The sequence below is a fragment of the Lontra canadensis genome, unplaced genomic scaffold, assembly GCF_010015895.1.
Source record: "Lontra canadensis isolate GAN:19392208 unplaced genomic scaffold, GSC_riverotter_1.0 scaffold63, whole genome shotgun sequence".
Taxonomy (NCBI): Eukaryota; Metazoa; Chordata; class Mammalia; order Carnivora; family Mustelidae; genus Lontra; species Lontra canadensis.
In genome coordinates, this window is record NW_022631057.1 from 4666841 (window position 1) to 4685139 (window position 18299).

The window sequence follows — 18299 nt, forward strand, 5'->3', positions numbered from 1 at the left end:
ATATATATATATATATTTTTAAAATTTAATGACATGAATTTTAAAAATGAAAAGATACTGAGTGAGTGATTACTTTTTTAAAAAATTTTTTATTTATTTATTTGACAGAGATCACAAGTAGGCAGAGAGGCAGGCAGAGAGAGAGAGGAGGAAGCAGGCTCCCTGCTAAGCAGAGAGCCCAATGCGGGGCTCAATCCCAGGACCCTGAGATCATGACCTGAGCCGAAGGCAGAGGCTTAACCCACTGAGCCACCCAGGTGCCCCTAATGACACGAATTTTAAATCTGTGCTAGAGCAATCCATCTTCCTCAACTACTGAAGGACGTCATTGCAGAAACTGTCCCTCTCCCTTCCGCGTCATCAGTTTTCGCTCCATGCTGGATTGTTCCGATAGCAACAAACATGCTATCATAGTTCCCATGATGTAAAATTCTCTCCTGTGGCCCATTTCAGTTACCATCTGTTTCTTCCCCATCCCTTTCAGCAAAACACCCCAAAGATTTTTTACATTTTTCCCCTCCTTCCTTTTCCCTCCTTCTCTCTTGAACTCAAACGTGTTTCTCTGCACCTCGCTCTATGAAATAGCTCACATCAGGGTGACTGACGACCTCCACGTTCCCAAACACAGTGGTCAGTCTTAAATCTTCAGCTAAGTGGGCTCTCAGCAGTCTTTGAAACAATTGTCACTCCTGTCTTCAAATACTTTCCACCCAGTGAGATACCATTTCATCTTGATCTTCCCCATACTTCCCTGTCCAGTTCTCTCCATTGTTCCCCTCATCTCCTTGACCTCTGCTCTATTTTTTCCAAACTGATTATCACAACTTGTCAAATCATACACATTTTTGCTCTCTATTTCCCCTGACTAGAATTTAAGTTACATGAAGACAAGAACTTCTTTTCTTTCATTGCAATATACCCCACCTAGAACAGGCCAAAAACACAATAAAACTTTCTGCATAAATGAACAAATAATGGTTGAATGTTATGCAAATTTGTAGCTGCCACCGGCAAGTCCAAGATTTGTGTGAGCTGTCATTGGATGCTGCAGTGACATCTAAACTATCATAGCTTTATAGTGTAAAGTTTTTATCTCCCGCATTCACTCTGTTTCTAATATGGCTTTAACTGTTAGTTCAAGAAGATGGATGTCCCAGGGCGCCTGGGTGGCTTAGTCAGTTAAGTGTCTTAGGCTTAGGTCATGATCCGAGGGTCCTGAGATCACCCTGTGTCAGGAACCCTGCTTAACGGGGAGACTGCTTCTCCCTTTGCCCCTCCCCCTGCTCTGTTCTCTCTTGCTATCTCTCTCTCTCTGAAGTAAATAAAATCTTAAAAAAAAAAAAAAAGATGGATGTGTCTAGGTGTCCATATGTGGAGTATGCCATTAGACATTGTCTTTACTCTTGGATCTCATTAGAGTCACAGCTTTTTTTTTTTTTTTTAAGATTTTATTAGAGAGAGAGAGAGAGAGAGAGAGAGATGTGTGCGTGCATGCATAGGTGTGATGGGAGTGGGACTGGGGGCTGGGGAAAGGGAGAAACAGACAAATAGACTCCTTGCCGGGTTCAAAACCCAACATGGGGTTTGATCCCAGGCATCTGAGATCATGACAAGAACTGAAGTCAGATACTTTAACCAACTGAGCCACTCAGGTGCCCCAAGTCAAAACTTCTTAATAGAGGTTTACATGGAAAAGACAAAAAGAGCTCTTGCTTAGAGGAAAAAAATAAGTAGTTGAGTTAAAAAAAAACAAAACAAAAAACAAACACACTAATAGAAATCAGAGTAGAAGCTGGTCCTATTGGGATTAGCACAGGTAAGATGAATAAAATTACTATCCATGGTGATACCCTACAGTTTAACAGAGCTGTCTAATTAATCTGGCTAGTCACCCTGTTACAGTGCCCAGCTTCAGGATTTGGGTGGAAAAACCTATTCAAATAGATGCACACATGAATGCATGCAGGCAGGAGTGAATGCCTGGTGCCATGTGCGAGCTCCAGATACTCAATGAGGTCATGTGCAGGCTGGTCCTGCAAACCAAAGCTCCACATCTTTGAACAGGCCAAATGGACAATATCTTATGCAGGAATGCTTCCAAATTTGCCCCATGGAGTATGCACTCCGAGCTATCTTTAACAAGATAAAGCTCACCCTAAGTACAAAAATCTAGTATCGGCATCCCAGGGTTGGTGCAACTTTCACTTCATACACATTTTTGCATTTTGTGTTAGCTTGGTTTCCAAGATGGCTGGAGCCATTTCTTCAGTGCTCCTTTGCATTGTGACGTTCCCAGCCCCCCTGTCTAGAGGTGGAGTCCGGGCTGGCCTGGGATCTGTTTGACCAAGAGAATGTCACAGAGATGATGCTGGGTGCCAGAGGCTTGCAAGGTTTTTTCTCCTCTCTTGGATGGAATGAAAATACAACGTGGAGAGAGAAGCCCAGCTATGACAGTCATCCTGGCTGAGCCCCCTTCCCGCCACCATGCCTGCTGGTCTCACCGGGGCCACTAAAGTGACCCCGGTGAGACCAGCAGTGGAAAAACCCAATCAATCCACAAAGAGAAATAATAAATCATTGTTTGAAACCACAAAGGTTTAGGGCGGTTTATTATGTGACAATCGATTCGAGACACAATTTGAGACACAATTATTCGCACACAATTATTCGCACAGGAGGCAAACATAGGAATATGGCAATATCCAGCACTTCTCTGATTCTAATTTCTTTTGCCTCTGAAACTGTTGCCCTGGGAATGAATGGACATGCAGGATCCACCTGCATAATCATAATAACTAGTCCCTTATTAATAAAAGATGACCAATGGATGATCTCTCTGCGAGTGGAAAATAAGGTGAGGACCCGTTAAATCCCAACACAGCTCTGGGTGGTGCTGAGGGTCGTGGTCCTTCCAGGGGGGCTGCTGGCTGGCTTCGGGGCAGGGCTGCAAAGTGGACACAGCCGTCCTCCTTCCTGTCCCAGGCGAACCCTGGCTGAGGCAGCTGATGGAAAAAGCGCATCTGGTGTGTGTTTACAAGGAGTGACAGGAAGACTCCTGCCGGTGGCCTCTCACGTGACTCTTGTAGTCACAGTGAGTGCAGAGAGAATCAGGAAATGACAAATGACTATAACTTGAATCAGGTCGAATCTGCCTGGATTTTTACTTCCTTAAATTACCTGTTGCTTTACAGGTCCTCTCGGCAGGGTAGCGGTGATTGTGTGACGGCCAATTAGTATTAGCAGTAGTAACTGCAGAGTAATTGGAGAGGTAGAACTAGAAGGCACCATTCCAATGATAATTTTGATTATTATAATAATGATGAGGGACCCTACCGGGAGCGCAGCTAAAGGCCTGGGTGTATTTACCTTGCTGCACGGCAGGCAGTGGGTCTCCTTTAAAACCTTAGAACAGCTCTTTGGAAGAGGAACTTTTATCCTCATTTTAAGAGCCCCTGGAGAAAAAGAAACACACACAGGTTTAAATTTCAGATCTGCCCCATCCAGGTGGCGTGAACTTCGCTTGACAAGTGGGACTCATGGGCATTTCATACTTAGTAGCATCAAATGCTCAGCTCCGAGTAGGCACATGATGTCTAGCGGTCATGGTTATTATTCAGGTAACGAGGGATGTTTGCAGGACAAGTGGCACGCTCCGTTTCTAAACAAACCATGCAGGTAACCCATCTTCTTACTCTCCTTTACATCCATCCTCTGATGTATTTGTAAAATAAGCAGGCTTTGTGCAGAGAAAGAGGATTTTTCCATCGCTCGCTGATGGCTCTCCTAGCCAAATGAAGGAATCACTTCATCTGTAAGACGGACATGAATTGCACATACTACTTGTATGTTCTCAATAAAATGTCAGAAAAATAAAAGGTTTCCGGTCTCTCAGCCTCCCAAAACAACTGACGATAAGAGTAATTTTTTTTTTAAGTTTTGCTTTACAGAGATGACTTTTAAAAATTTTTTTTTAATTTTATTTGCCCAGGTTTTTAGGGAACACTCCTTGCACCTCTACTGTTAAGGAATCGGAATCATCTACAGTCACCCAGAGCAAGAAAGATTGACCCCTGTATTTTGATGTAAATCATCCTTTTAAAGATTAGCGACCCAAATTCACCTGGTTTTATGCTCTGCAGGGGTATGATTCAAACCATGAAACTTTCCTTAATTCTGGAGTGAATATGACCTTTCACATTTCAATGTGCTTCCAGCAAAAATGCAACTTTATTGCTGTGCATTGCACTGAATAGTGATGACAAAAATGCGTGTTTCCAATTTAAGGCCATTCTTCTGTGAATTGGTGCCCAGGCTTCACTTCACATGGTTCCAGAACCCTGGGAACAACATCCATCAAACATATCTGGCAGTCCTGGCCTAAGGACAGGCGCTTGAAGAACCAGTCCCAGAGTCTCCTAATATGTTGGGTGACAACGTCCCCTTGGAAATGGCTCCCAAGTCCACATCTTCCAGCTCTAAGTGGAGAACTTCTGGGAGGTGCTCAGGGTTTCCAGCTTGGGGCTTTAAAACCAGAGCTCATTCAGGGCTGACATGAAGCAAACCCTGAGTGGAAACAAGTTTATGTGTTGTTAAAAGGCCCCAAAATATAGGAGCTTCAGAAACCTGTTGCAACTCAGCCCTTCCTGTCATGGGTATAGATATGTCAATTCCTACGTTAATTCGCTCACTAACGTGCTCACCATCTGGAAGCCTTTTACTGACACAAGGTAATGTCTGGATTAGCTCCCCCATAACAGGGATAATTCAGAACACTTATTTTACCCGGTCAGACCTGATTTTCTAAGAAAGAAAGAAAGAGGGAGGGAGGGAGGGAGGGAGGGAGGGAGGGAGGGAGGGGAGGGGAGGGAGGGAAAGAAAGAAAGGAAGAGAAGGGGAAGGAGGGAGGAAGGAAGGAAGGGAGAGAGAGAAAGAAAGAGAGGAAGGGAGGGAGGATGGAGGCAGGAAGGGAGGGAAGGAGGGAGGGAAGGAAGGAAGATAATTGCTCTCCACTTGAATAATTTGGGAACGTTTAATTTTGCAAAAAGATAAACTAAACTATCGCCAAGAGTAGGTTTAATTTGAAAACATTTTGTCATATAGAAAAATTCAGTTAAGTCTTACTCTTTTATGGTCTCTGTTATGGAGATTCTAAAATTATCTGAGGTCCAGAATATAGACGTCCCCACAGGAACCCAGGCTCAAGTTTCCTAAGAGTCTTTGTTATTTTTCCAATGCACTGATACTTCATTTTCCTGTAGGCAGAGGGAAGCCAGGAGGTCCTCTTAACTGGTGATCAGAATAATACATGGATTCCAATCCAACATCCCTCCATGGCCAAGTAATAATTTAGTTCAAATATTGACTCTGTACTAATAGTACTTAAGTGTCTCAAACCAAAGAGGAGGAAGAACAATCTACTAGTTATGGATGATCCATGGGAAACAGCTAATGGCCAGAATCACTCCAGTTTGTTGTTTCATTTAACATTTGGTAGAATACTCTTGCTTTGGTAGAATGAGAGGCCTTGTCAAAGGGGGAAAAAGGAATAAAGGAAACATTGTTTGTAATTAGGAAGTAAAATACAATATTGATAGAGGCCACCCTAAATTATTTGAAACGAAATACAAATTAAGTCCAGAAACTCTCTCTTGAAAAAAAAACTGGCCAAACACACCCATGTGATAAAATTACATTTATTTAGATTTAATGGAGTTCAGTAACTTACATGAGTATTGTTTTGATCTATTGAAAGCATTTTAGTAAACCTCCTATCAGCCTGGGCCAGCAGTGGCTGCACAAAGAAGCCTCATTCCCTTAACCCAATCCAATGTTGAGTTGGCAGGGTGACAGAGCTCCTGAGACACTTGGTGCTTTCCAGAAGTTTTTAGTCTCCTCGAGTTCATTAGGAGGAGTTGTCACACGCACTTTCTTCAGAGTCCTCTGTTCCACACCGTCCTTCCCAGGCACTAAGTCCCTTGAGGAGTTTGAACAAATCTCTCCACCTGCTCCTAAGTGTGATGGGATCTCAGGACACAAAGATAAGAGCCTTGTAACCCCAGGATTCTGCAAGGCAGATATGCACACATCACTCTGATCAGAGCCCTGGATCGATATCGGGATGCTGAAAATCTGTCTACTGAGAACCAGTCATGTTAGTGTAAACTGCCATAGGCAGATTTACCTGTTTTTCTCCTGTTATGCCCCAATAATGGGTCTGTGATTAAAGGAGCGAGACTGATATAAAGCGAAGGACAAGCAAAGCTTTATTTTGCGCCAAGCATCAAGAATCTAACCGAGCGTTTGGGGACGCATCTCTTACAAGAGAGGGCGACCCTTCTCTGTTTCACAGACTAGCTTTTAAGGGCAAAGGCCATGCAGTTGGGCCTGGCCACGCACAGGTGGCCAATGAGATTATAACACACACTGGAAACTCCACAGTGATGCTAGGTGACCAATTGAATTACAATTTACCCTAGTAGACATTTGAACCAGCCTATTACACCTTGATTAGGATTGGCGCCAAAAAGGCTCCCAAAGGGCGGGGCCCATGCTCCTTGGTAGCTAGGGACACAGTATGCAACCCCCCACTAATCGGATGTCTCCACCTGGCCTGACCCATCCTTGTATCTGCTTTGTTACCTGAGGCTGGTTTCCGGGACTTGTTTTTAAGTAAGTCCCCTGGGGGAAGGGGAGCAGGGACAGTTTAAGGGTTAAACAACAAGGCTATTGTTTAACCTCAATGGAAGCCTCTGGCTAAAATATAAAAATATAAAATAGGTCCTTACATCTCCCATCAGTGTTGCGTCCCAGTGAACTTTCTTGTGATAGAGCATCACCACCCTTTGTGGCCTATGAAAGGAAACGTGATCTCACTTTCCTTGTTCAGTACAATTTACTTTCCAGTGCAGAGGGCTCTGTTCAGCTTTAAAGTCCACCCGTAATCATCTGCCACCTCTTCCACCTGTAAGAAAAGGAAGTAACAGAGCCAGCTGGCGACTCCTGGGTATCTCTCTACATCCCGCATCTCTCCCCTTCTAGGTGTTGGATCCCTCAAGTTAATTAAATACAGGGGTCTGATCTCTCTGAAGGGTCTCCTGCCCCTGCCTCAACTTTCCAACTTGTTCTTTTGCAGATGGACAGTTTCACAGATGCCCAGACCTCTAAGGCTCTCGGCACTTCCCAACCCACAGAGGGTTATCCAAATGCATGTACTTTGAATTACTCAAACATATCTAGAACATACCCATCTCATTTTAAGACCAGTACATATAGTAATACTTCCATCACATTCATTCTAAATACCAGAATTATTCAGTTTACTCATTTAATGAGAAAAAAAAAATCACCAAATGTCTTGCATTTGGTGCAAAGTACAGCATAATTAATTGAGATCAAACATTATCTGAAATCTTACCTGGGAGGAGAAACGGTGGTGGTAGAAAAGATTCCACAGAACACACAGAAATTTCTGCAAGGAGTCAATTATTCCGAAGGGAGATACTCTTACCATCCTGGGCAAAAAAAAACAGGAGTGCTCCAAAAGAAATGATCCTGTGTGGAGGGAGGTAGTAATGGATGGAAAAGAGGGAAGGGAGAAGCCAACTATATAAACACTGGTCTGGTGACATTTAAATGTGATAGGATGAGAAAGGTTAAAAAAAAAAAAAATTTAGCTGGCAAGCAAGGGCACCCAAGACAAGTCACAAAAAAAGATGCAGCTAATTATGCTGAAATTTCCATAGTGCTGCGTGTGTCATTCAATGTGGCCATGATACCAACATGAGATCATGACCCGCTTTCCACGAGCCAAAGGTCAAAGCTGATGAGGAGTCTATCAAATAATTTAAATACAGGTAAGTTTTAAATGACCTCTAAATTCTTCCCTGCTTAGCTAACATTTTCAAAATCATTAAACAAATATGTACAGAGAAATCACTGGAACAAACCCAGTGTCCACTACTTGTGCATATTATTTAGTTTAAACCTTAAAATATGTAATGGTCTCTACTTTTAACACCGTTAAACCGGACTAACCCACAGCCTGTAATCAGAGTGTTAGCAGAGCAATTTGAAAATCCTCCTAAAATCTTGAAATCAAGATGTCCAGAGACTTTTAGTTCAACTTACAATTGCAAGTGAACATGAATATTAATACTCTGCAATAATCCCCCCAAATAGCATTCCTTGATAATGATACGGAACGTTACTTTGCTATCATGTGTCTGATCCCCCATGTTTTAAATATAAGTTTGATGAGAAAGAACTGCTTTAATTTTTCTAGCAGGAAATTTTTACAAGACTAATTTCAAGTGTCTCTTAATTGTTATTTCTTTAGAAATTCAAGTGATTTTCTAACAGTTTGTCAAAAAGCATGTCCCTTCTATAAGGAGCCTGTAATATGAAACAGAGCATTTCCTCCTACCATCTGTCTTACAAATCGGGATTTTTGCCTAATGGGCTGTATCCAATTCGGACACTTATCAAATCTCTGAAAGCTTAACTCTTACTTTAAAAATAAGTTTAAATTTGGGGAAAAACTGAATAAACACTAAATGAATACCTTTAGTGTATTTTGATACCCTAAAGTGAGACCTCAAATTAAAAACTGGAGTTATAAAAAGGAATGTGTCCATTCTCAATACATGCTTTAAAATGAAAGCTTTGCTTAAATGGTGTTAGTACAAAACACCATCTGAGGGTTTTGGAGGCGAGGGGGGTGGGGGGTTGGGTGAGACTGGTGGTGGGTATTAAGGAGGGCACGTATTGCATGGAGCACTGGGTGTGGTGCATAAACAATGAATTTTGAAACACTGAAAAAAAATAAAATGAAAAAAAAATAAAAACAAAAAACAAAACACCATCAACGTGAAATGGTCTCCATATTTCAAGTAAGTTTCATTCTAAAGTAACAAAACAACACTGAAGAGTAAGAAGTTTGCCTCCATGTCCATTCTTGACCAGAAGAAAAATTTAGAAATCATAGATGACATCTGTGAAGATTTTGAGAGGAGGTCCAGATGCCCTGAATAGCTTCCTCGATCCCACAAAGCATTCTCTTACTCACTGCGCAGAATCAAAGCGGGGCTCCCCCACCTGCTCTCCAAAAACAGCACCTAAAACTGAAAGGGAAAAGATAGCACAGAGAACACGTGTATATACAGCAAAGTTTAGTTGAGATTGAATTAGCTAAGCTGGAGACTATGGCAGGATCAAAAGAAAAAGAGAAAAGGAGAATCTGTACATTAGCCCAATCTCACCAAAGAATATCAGGAAATTCTGTACTCAACATTAAAACCTTGCATAGTTCATTTTGTCAAAACAAAACAAAACAGGCTTGTCTTATAAAGGAGAGAGTTGATAGAAAAGAAGATCATAGAGAGAATGCACGTTAGGCATGCCGTTTCATTTCTGTCCTGCATTTTTCCCTGATACAGCGTGGAGGCAGAAGCTAGACTGTCAGGCTGGATAACTGTCAGGTTCATTTCCCAGCTTGGTCATTTGTTGGTATGGGACTTTAACGATATTACCCATTTATTTCCTCAGCTTCTTCATGTCTATAAAGGACTAATTATAGTACCTACTCCAAAAATTCTTTTTTTTTAAAGGTTTATTTATTTATTTATTTAGAGTGCCCCCATGGAAGGGTGAAGGGGCAGAGGGAGAGGGAGAGAGAATTTTAGGTAGACTCCATGCTGAGCATGGAGCCCAGTGCAGGGCTGATCCCACGACCCTGAGATTACGAGCTGAGCAGAAACCAAGAGTTGGTCACCAACTGACTGTGCCACACAGGCGCCCCTAGTCCAGAAACTCCTAAGAGCATGGTCCAGGCATCCCCCCTGCCTTTTAAAAGCCATACAGGTAGTTCTAATAAAATGCTATGTTGAGAGCCACTGGATTACATAAATATAAGAGCTTTATGATATGGTTTTATACTCCAAAATGCCATGAATTCAAACATGTAGACAAAAGGTTTCAGTAATAATTCATTCTAAGAATAGATACTTCTATTTTAAATAAAGGGATCTAAAGCTTCGGGGAAATTAAGTAACAGACCCAAATCAATAGCAGAACTTGGGAGAAGGTTTTAAATCACCTGGAAACTTTCACAGTACACTATTTTTATGCTACACATACTGTATTTCACATATGTACAAAGTTTTTCGTGTCCTGTAACTCATTCTGTTACTTCTAGGCAAGAAAGTTCTCAAACTCACTATATAATAATATTCCAAAGAGGATATTTTCTCTCACTTATACATAAGGATAATCCAATTGTTTTTTGTTTCTGCGTCTATAAAATTAAGATACGACCATCTGTCTCATACACAGACACCTACAAGCACTGAGACTAATCTCTGTAAAGGTGGTAGGCAAAATGTTAAAAATCAAAATCAATATACACCTGAAACTAATTTAACATTGTATGTCTACTGTATGTTGATTTTTTTAAAAAAGGTTATTTTTTTAAGTCAATAAAAGTTAGCTAAACCCGAGGCTTACAAGAATAATGTCTCTTTTCTTGCTGTCAGATCTTTGCTTCTTCTGTAGAAGCAAGACAACTTCAGTGCATCACTCCCCGAAATTCTGTACTCAGAGGGAAACTTTGTGCTCACTTCAAAAAGAATTTGAATTTGCCCTCGGTGGAACTGTCATGGCTCTTGGGTGAGAGCTTCACCCTTCTAGTCTCTGGAGCAGTATTCATATACTTTACTGCATTTCATCTCTGTCCTTGACTTTTATTTATGTGTTTATTTTTTAAAAGATTTTATTTATTTATTTGACAGAGATCACAAGTAGGCAGAGAGACAGGCAGAGGGAGAGGAGGAAGCAGGCTCCCCGCTGAGCAAAGAGCCCGATGTGGGGCTCCATCCCAGGACCTTGAGATCATGACCTGAGCCAAAGGCAGAGGCCCAACCCACTGAGCCACCCGGGTGCCCCTGTCCTTGACTTTTAAATCAAAGTCAATAAATACAGTTGTTGAACTTGGACAGCCCTGCTGTGGTCTATCTAGTGACATTCTACTTAGCTATTCTATAATTTTAGAGCCTGATAAGATTAGCTGACAAACAGGAAAAAATGGACACCTCTCAGACTTGGCAGGAAGAGTCAGGCTGGGATTTATACCGTGGCAGTTACAAAGTTCAGAGAGGAAAATGGCCGGGTCCTATAGCACCCCACCTGGAACACTGAGGAGGATAACTGGCTAATTAATAAAGAAGAGTCACCACCACGCAAAAGTTTCATTATGACCAATTTTATTTCATAACTGCATTGTTGGGCACTTTATGGTATTATGGAGTTCATCCAAGATTTATGTTTGCATATTTTTGAAAAAATTCCCCAAACAATACTTCGATGCACAACGTCCTCCCAATAGTAGTCAGCTTTCGAGATGATTTATACTGTAGCCTCAAGGATGCGAGAATAGTGAAACAAATCTCAATGCTGGGTAGGTTAACAGGTATCTGTCACCATGTCTGGCAAAAAGCTCAAGACTTTCAGTCCTCTTAAACAGTTACTCATTTAAAGCAAAAGAAATAAGCTTTGAGAAAATTCTGTTTTAACCTCTCACGTACCTTTTGATATAAAGAAGACTTAACGCACATTAAGTTGCAGACTTCATGCAGTTCATACTTGTTTGCTGTTCTAGGCACTGCTGTAAGCACTACATCAGGACAGACTGGAGCAATCTTGTTTTTGGTATAGGATCACTGAATGGTTTTCAAAATGACCACACGGAAGTTGCACTGCCCGAGGGATGGTGATGGGATACTTGGGCTACATTTACTAACAGGCACAGAGTTCCAGTTCTGTCCTGTCCTAAACATCACAGAACCAACCAGAGGGCGGATTCGTGAAGGTACCTCATTAAGGCTCTCATCTGGGAGGTGAAATAACACGGAGACAAAAAGATACCTAGAGGTTTCTCACATCAAAGAGGTAATCATTTCTGACTATGCAACATTTTTTAAGATAAAAGACTGTGTATTTTAAATTACTTAACTAAAATACATTTGGAAGAAAACAGAGCTTTCTGGATAGAAAGCTTCAGCTGACACTGTTGCTCAGTACCTTGTTTAATTTTTTGGTATGTTTGCATATCGCATCGAGAGCTACAGATTTTCCACAGTGCTTTTCTGCCTCATTCAAGTACAATAAAAGTAGAAATCTATAGAAGCTCTAAGGTTAAACAAACTGTACATTATACAAAAATTAACTTAATTTATAGACAGTCAAGAAGTACTGGCAATGCCCTTTATAAATCTTACCAAAGATTCATCACAAAGGATATTACAATCTATGTATGTGGTCATCACCATACAAACGCCATTTAGATTTATGTGGTACAGAACTGAGTATTTGTTAAATGTACACATGTAGAATCAGCATTTTGCACTATATACATGTCTTTTAAAGTAATAGTATTGTCAATACTAACCGAAGGTTCGGGACTTTCTTATTGCATATTTACCGTTGCTGAGGCAGTTAGTTATAATACAATAATGCAATATCCATAATTATTTTAAATAAACAAAAACATTTCTCCTGCCAACAATATAAAGAATTTTCTAAGATTACACAGAACGTTGCTACATATAGCTTTACACAAATACTGAAAAACATGACCTTAAGGCATCTGCTAGAAAAGCAGATGTGCAAATTTATAGGAACTAAATTATGCAGGAAAAATATTGCACAAAATCTTATTTTCAAAATTAAATAGGCTTCTTTCTAAATACACATGATTGGCTATATCATGACCAAATAAAAATGTTAATAACCAGTTTGCTCAAAACAATTCTGCCTCTTAAGTAAGCTTTAAGAAACAGACACAAAGTATCAGGCTTGACACAGGGAAGATGGGAGTCCTCACACAGAATCTGTGAAAGCTATTTCCTTAGATGAAGAAGTGCTTTGGGGAATTAGATTTGGGTATTCATTCCACTTTCTGAAATTTGTGTTCTGACTTACAAATATCTACCCAGAGTCGGGGTCTTTTATGCTAAACAAAATGGTATTTGCACTAGAAAATTTATTGATGAAAATAATTTTTTCTTGAAAATCCAGATTGTCTAGATGAGAAGGAAGATCTACTGCTGATTATGAGAATATTCACAGTTTTCTCCTCTTGATCAGGACTCTTCATGTTATTTAAGAAACAACTAATTCATGAACATTCCTGACTCCTCTTATAAGGATATTAGTACAGAATCCAAACAACAGCACTGTTACATACACTTTTAATTGAAGAGGTGGGAATGGGGGGGGGCCGCGGGGGGGGGGGGCGGCTGTTTCTAGAGAATGCTATTATCAGGATAAAGACAGTCAAAACTAGTTCCCATCAACATGCACCACACCCTCAGTTAATCCTAAAGTAAGTGAAGTGGCCTAAGTCTTGTGAAGGAGCATCATTCCATTCTAGAGCCCTGTGCTGCCTGGTCAAAAGATTGAGCAGAGTGGGGACAGAGAATCAGAGAAACAAGGACACTTAGTTTCTAAGAGCTTCAAAGTCTGTCCTTTAAAAGTAGGTATCTTCAATAGCAGCATTATTATACTTTGTTAAAATAATAAGGAAAGTTAATGAAATTAGAAGTGGTACCGTGGTTCTACACTTAGAGCATGTTTTAGATTCAGCAGCTTTAAAGGACTTTTTCTTATTTTGGTGTTAGAATCTTGGGCTAATAACTTCTGAGCAAAATATTATTATTAACAGAGATTTGTCACTTCTTTTCCTTTTAATTGGTCCCTTCAGATCAGGGACTAAGTTATTATTTTATTTCCTTATAGCCCCAGTTACTGTACCTTGCATATGGCCAGTACAAAGAGTCAATAAATATTTCCTAAGTGCGATGAGTTATTAATAGAAAAATCATCCTGCTAGGTTTTGGTGCCTTCCTAAAATATGCTAAAGTAGGTAACCATCAAGATTTGCCACTTAACAACACACTAACCTAACAAAACAATAGCTCCTAAATTCACACATGACTTTTCTATCCCTCCCCCTAAAATATCCCATATGCAATATTTAAGGACAAAAAAGGTAAAACCTAGACTGGGATTCAGGGAGTATCATTTAGAGGCCACATAAAAGACTATGCATGAAAGCCAAAGACTTACTCATTTATACAACTCTGGAAGAACAGGTAAAGCTTCTTTGAAAAACAAATCCAAACAGCAGAGGGGTTTACAAATATTTCATTTTGTTATAATAGAAAATATGTACATAGGAGAAAATAATACTTTGTTTCAGAATTCACCTTAATTTCACTTCATTCTCCCTATATCCACCATAATACTGGGAAGTCTAGCTTAAGAGCAGATTGAACACTCCAAATATTAATGATTTGAAATACTAATACGTTTGGAGTAGTAGTCTCTTGGACAGTAGCCTTCTGGATTTTTTCCAAGAAGAACATGTAGAGCTTTTGTTTTTGCTTTTGTTTTTCAACAGACTATAAAAGCTGATTTTGCATGTTAAAATAAGGCACAGATCCAGTTCAAAATACCTTGATGCAAATGCACTTATAAGTGGCTAAATTTCCTCACAGTAACAGTCTTGTAGTCAAACATCTCATGAGGTGACCAGATGATAGAAGAACCTCCATTTCTGAGGCCATGATGTTTATTAAGCAAATTTTACCTATACTACACTCACAATTATCTCATTCTTCAGACTATGAATTCTGAAAGAAAACATGCTTCATTCCAATAGTCATATTAACAGACTTTTTTAAAAAAATTACGAAGAAATATTTGCCAAGCAGATTAACAACCAGGGTGACCTTTTTTCCTTCTCATTTAAAACAGCTCTTCTGATAAATCTACTTTTATTACATGTTTCGGCAAAGTGAAATGGAATTTTGTAATGAGTATATAAAAGCAAAGTTTGACAAGAACGATGAGTCTTACTTTTGTGTTAATAAAATAAGGATTAAACACTTTTTTCCTTAGTATATACTGACTCCCTCCTTATAAGGAAAACAAGATTTCTCTTTACAAACATGAATGAATAATTGTGCCCAATAAAACATATCTGTTTAGGTTTTGGAATGTAGCTTAGAAAAGAAAAAAAAACTTGGTCATTTTCTTTAAATTATTTAAAGACTGACCTGGATAAACATTTTTAAGCAATATTTTTAATAAACCACCTTCTGGGGTCTTTTACCTGAAAACTAAATTCTTCCAGTAAATATTTTAGGGTACAGTCCTGATGGGGTTCTTGAATGGTTTCTCAAACACCTTTTCTAAAATGACACCTAGGGATGTACAGAATATATAATGAGTATACAAATACCAAATGAACCATAACACCACTGTTTTTTTTCCTGACTTTTTCCCGGTCAATCTATCCTATCCTGAAGCAGTCAATGCACGATGCCTTCTGACATGAATTTCAATGTTCAGCAGTGAATTTGAGGGAGAAGAGACAAATTTCCTATGTAGAAGAATTCCAAATAATTTATGTAGATACTCCACTTTAAGGGAAAGAAAGCAAAAAGCCCTACTCCTTAGGTGTGGGCTATACACAGTGATCTCCTTCCAAAGACTACGGCACACAAAGGGAGGGAAAAGAGTATAGTGGAAAAACCTGACAAACACCACCTCAGCTCGGTTATCAAAGTCAACATCAACACTCACAAATCGTGCTGACATTATGTACCATGGTTATGGTATAATGAAAATGACACTTTACTTCTGTAATCTTCCCCCTGCAAACCCACAATCACAGTATAATTGTGAGAAAAAGAGCAGACACATTCTAATAGAGGGACATTCTATAATATATTCGACCAGCAGATCAGTCCTCTTTAAACCTATCAAGGTCATCAGAAACAAGGAAAGTCTGAGAAAATGTCACAGCCAAGAGGACTCGAAAGACACATGACAACCAGATGTAATGTGGTATCTAGAATTAGATTCTAGGATAGAAAAAAGACATCAGGGAAAAACTAAGGAAATCTGAATAAAGCATGGACTATCAATATTGGTGCACGAATTGTGGCAAATGTACCATACCAATGTGAAATATTAATCATAGGGGAAATTGTATGAGGGACATAATGGGAACTCTCTGTATTGTCTAATTTTTCTATAGATCTAAAACTTTTAAGATATTAAGTCAATTATTTTAAAAAAGTAAATTTGAGATGATAAGAAACATTCTGAATTATTACTTAAGAAAAAAAAAAAAGACAGGAACATTTCTTTATCAGGACAGTTCGTGTTGCATTTGGCTTTCTGGGGCTGGGTTCCTAGACAGCAAAGGCATACAGAGAGACTGAAAAAATTTTAAAGTGTCTCATTTGTAAACAGAAGTCATTAATTTCACATTGTAATTCAGCACTTCATATATTTCACTGAGTGAAAGGTCAATATGTACCTTTATACATTTTGGAAAACGGCTGCAGTGTCCACAAGAGAGCTTTTCAACTTTGAAAAATGAATTTTGTCCTTGATGCAACGAATAGAAAAAGGCATTATTGCTCTGCAGAACACTTATAACTTATCCTTCAAAATTTACAGATAATTCCATAAATTATTAAAGTATGCTAAATATAGGCTTAGGATTAAGGCAGTTAGTAGGTCAACAGTTTCAGCAGTTTCAGGCTAGTTTTTGATATCCTGATCAGTTCATGCTTGACCAGATTAGTATAGTAGCTACTTGTTATGTGCAAGGGTTATATATGCATATTAGTTTAAATAAAATGAATGGCATTAAGCACCAAATACTGGGAAATCATATGTTTGACATATACTTCCATGATACATACACACTAGTACCTGATTTAAGAGCACAGTAGGAGAATCAGCATTACATTTAAAAATCAATCGATAATGTATACTCACGAGATGAATGAGTGGGGAAAATGTATGCTCCAAATGCAAAATAATGTTTAGACAGTACTAAGAATTGTCATCCTTACAAATAATTCTGTTTTACTACAGAGATTACAAGGAATCATAAAATGTCTCCATAGAAGCAAGGATGCAAGCAAGTGACTCCTAATCATCGATTTAAGCTTGGTTTCCACTTGCGTTTTCTTCTGAAATGTTTAAGTCTTGCTGGAAGGCAGATGTCAAGTGACATAAGGACACCACTTCATGAAGCAGTCCAGTATCTCCTGAAGTCTCTTTGGCTTCTTTCCCTTCTTTCTCCCAAGGAACAAAAGTAGATGAATGTCGCCCAAGGCTGGGTGTAAGCAGATCGTCTGAAATCTGGCTTAGTGTTTTTTTCTTTTCTGGTTTAGCTTTTTCATTTTCAGAAACTTCAGGCGAAGCTAGCTGGAGAGTCAATCCTGAAGTAGAAGCTGCCTTTTCCATGACCGCAGGCCCCCTCACATTGTCAGCACTGAGGTATTTTTCATTGTTTTCCTCTTTCAGGATAAACAGAGAATCTGTCAAGCCGCTAGAGGAAACCCGCTTCCGGGGAGAGGGAGGAAGGTGTTTGCCGTGGAGGGCGCTATCGTCTTGTCCGAGATGCCACTCGGTTTGATCACCAGAACCACTACAAATCAGGGCCAGGTTATTCTCACTAGGTGCATTGGATGTATTCTGAAAGGAGAAACAACACATTCAGAATCATTTTAATGAGATTATAATGTTACATTAGCATTTTTTTTCCATTTTGAAATAAAATATTAATATCTTTCAAGGCTGGCAACTTGGAAATTCCCCCCAGAGGAAATACAGCATCGACAGTTAATTCTGAGCACCTGCAAATGGCTCTGTTAACAAGAAAATATATAAACACATACAATTTTTTATTTGTCAATTATACTTCAACAAAGCTGAAAAAGCAAATGAAAAGAACTTGCCATCCGCCCTCCCCCCGAAACTCCTAAATAGACCAACTACCTCAATGCCAAGTTCTGGAATTACTTACAGTCACCACAGGGTGGCCATTACTCATACTTCCATCTCTAGTGTTTTTAAAACATTCATATCAGTTTGTTTAAAATACTCTTCATTTTTGAAGCAATATAATGAAAAAGTACTTGAACTGAGACATCTCTTAAACATTTTTTGAAGATCCAGGAAATATAGAAAAAAAGTGGGAACACTTCACATTTAAATAATTCCCCAGAAAATAAACTCTAAAACTAGACTATAAGAGAATATTATGGCTTGAAAAAATTATTTTCAATGAATGTCAACAACCACCAGAATTGGATACATAAATGAGAAAATACTGAAATTCTGAAGCTAGAAATAAGTCTTAATGATTAAAATTTCACATTTTTGAAGATCTGACTACTCACCTGTTTGTTAGAGGTTAAATGCTTCGATCAACTAAGATT

The 18299-nt window shown here is 39.3% G+C and overlaps 1 protein-coding gene across 2 annotated transcripts in view; it reads right to left on the bottom strand.

Moving 5' to 3' along the window:
* Positions 1 to 14737: 14737 nt before the first annotated feature.
* The window catches only part of DENND1B (DENN domain containing 1B), a 242907-nt gene continuing 239345 nt past the window's right edge, over positions 14738 to 18299 (bottom strand). For both annotated transcript variants that reach the window (XM_032878198.1, XM_032878197.1), the window contains one exon: positions 14738 to 17553. In XM_032878198.1, the coding sequence (XP_032734089.1) occupies positions 17017 to 17553 (537 nt within the window). In that variant the 3' untranslated portion in view covers positions 14738 to 17016. The remainder of the gene's footprint in view (positions 17554 to 18299) is intronic.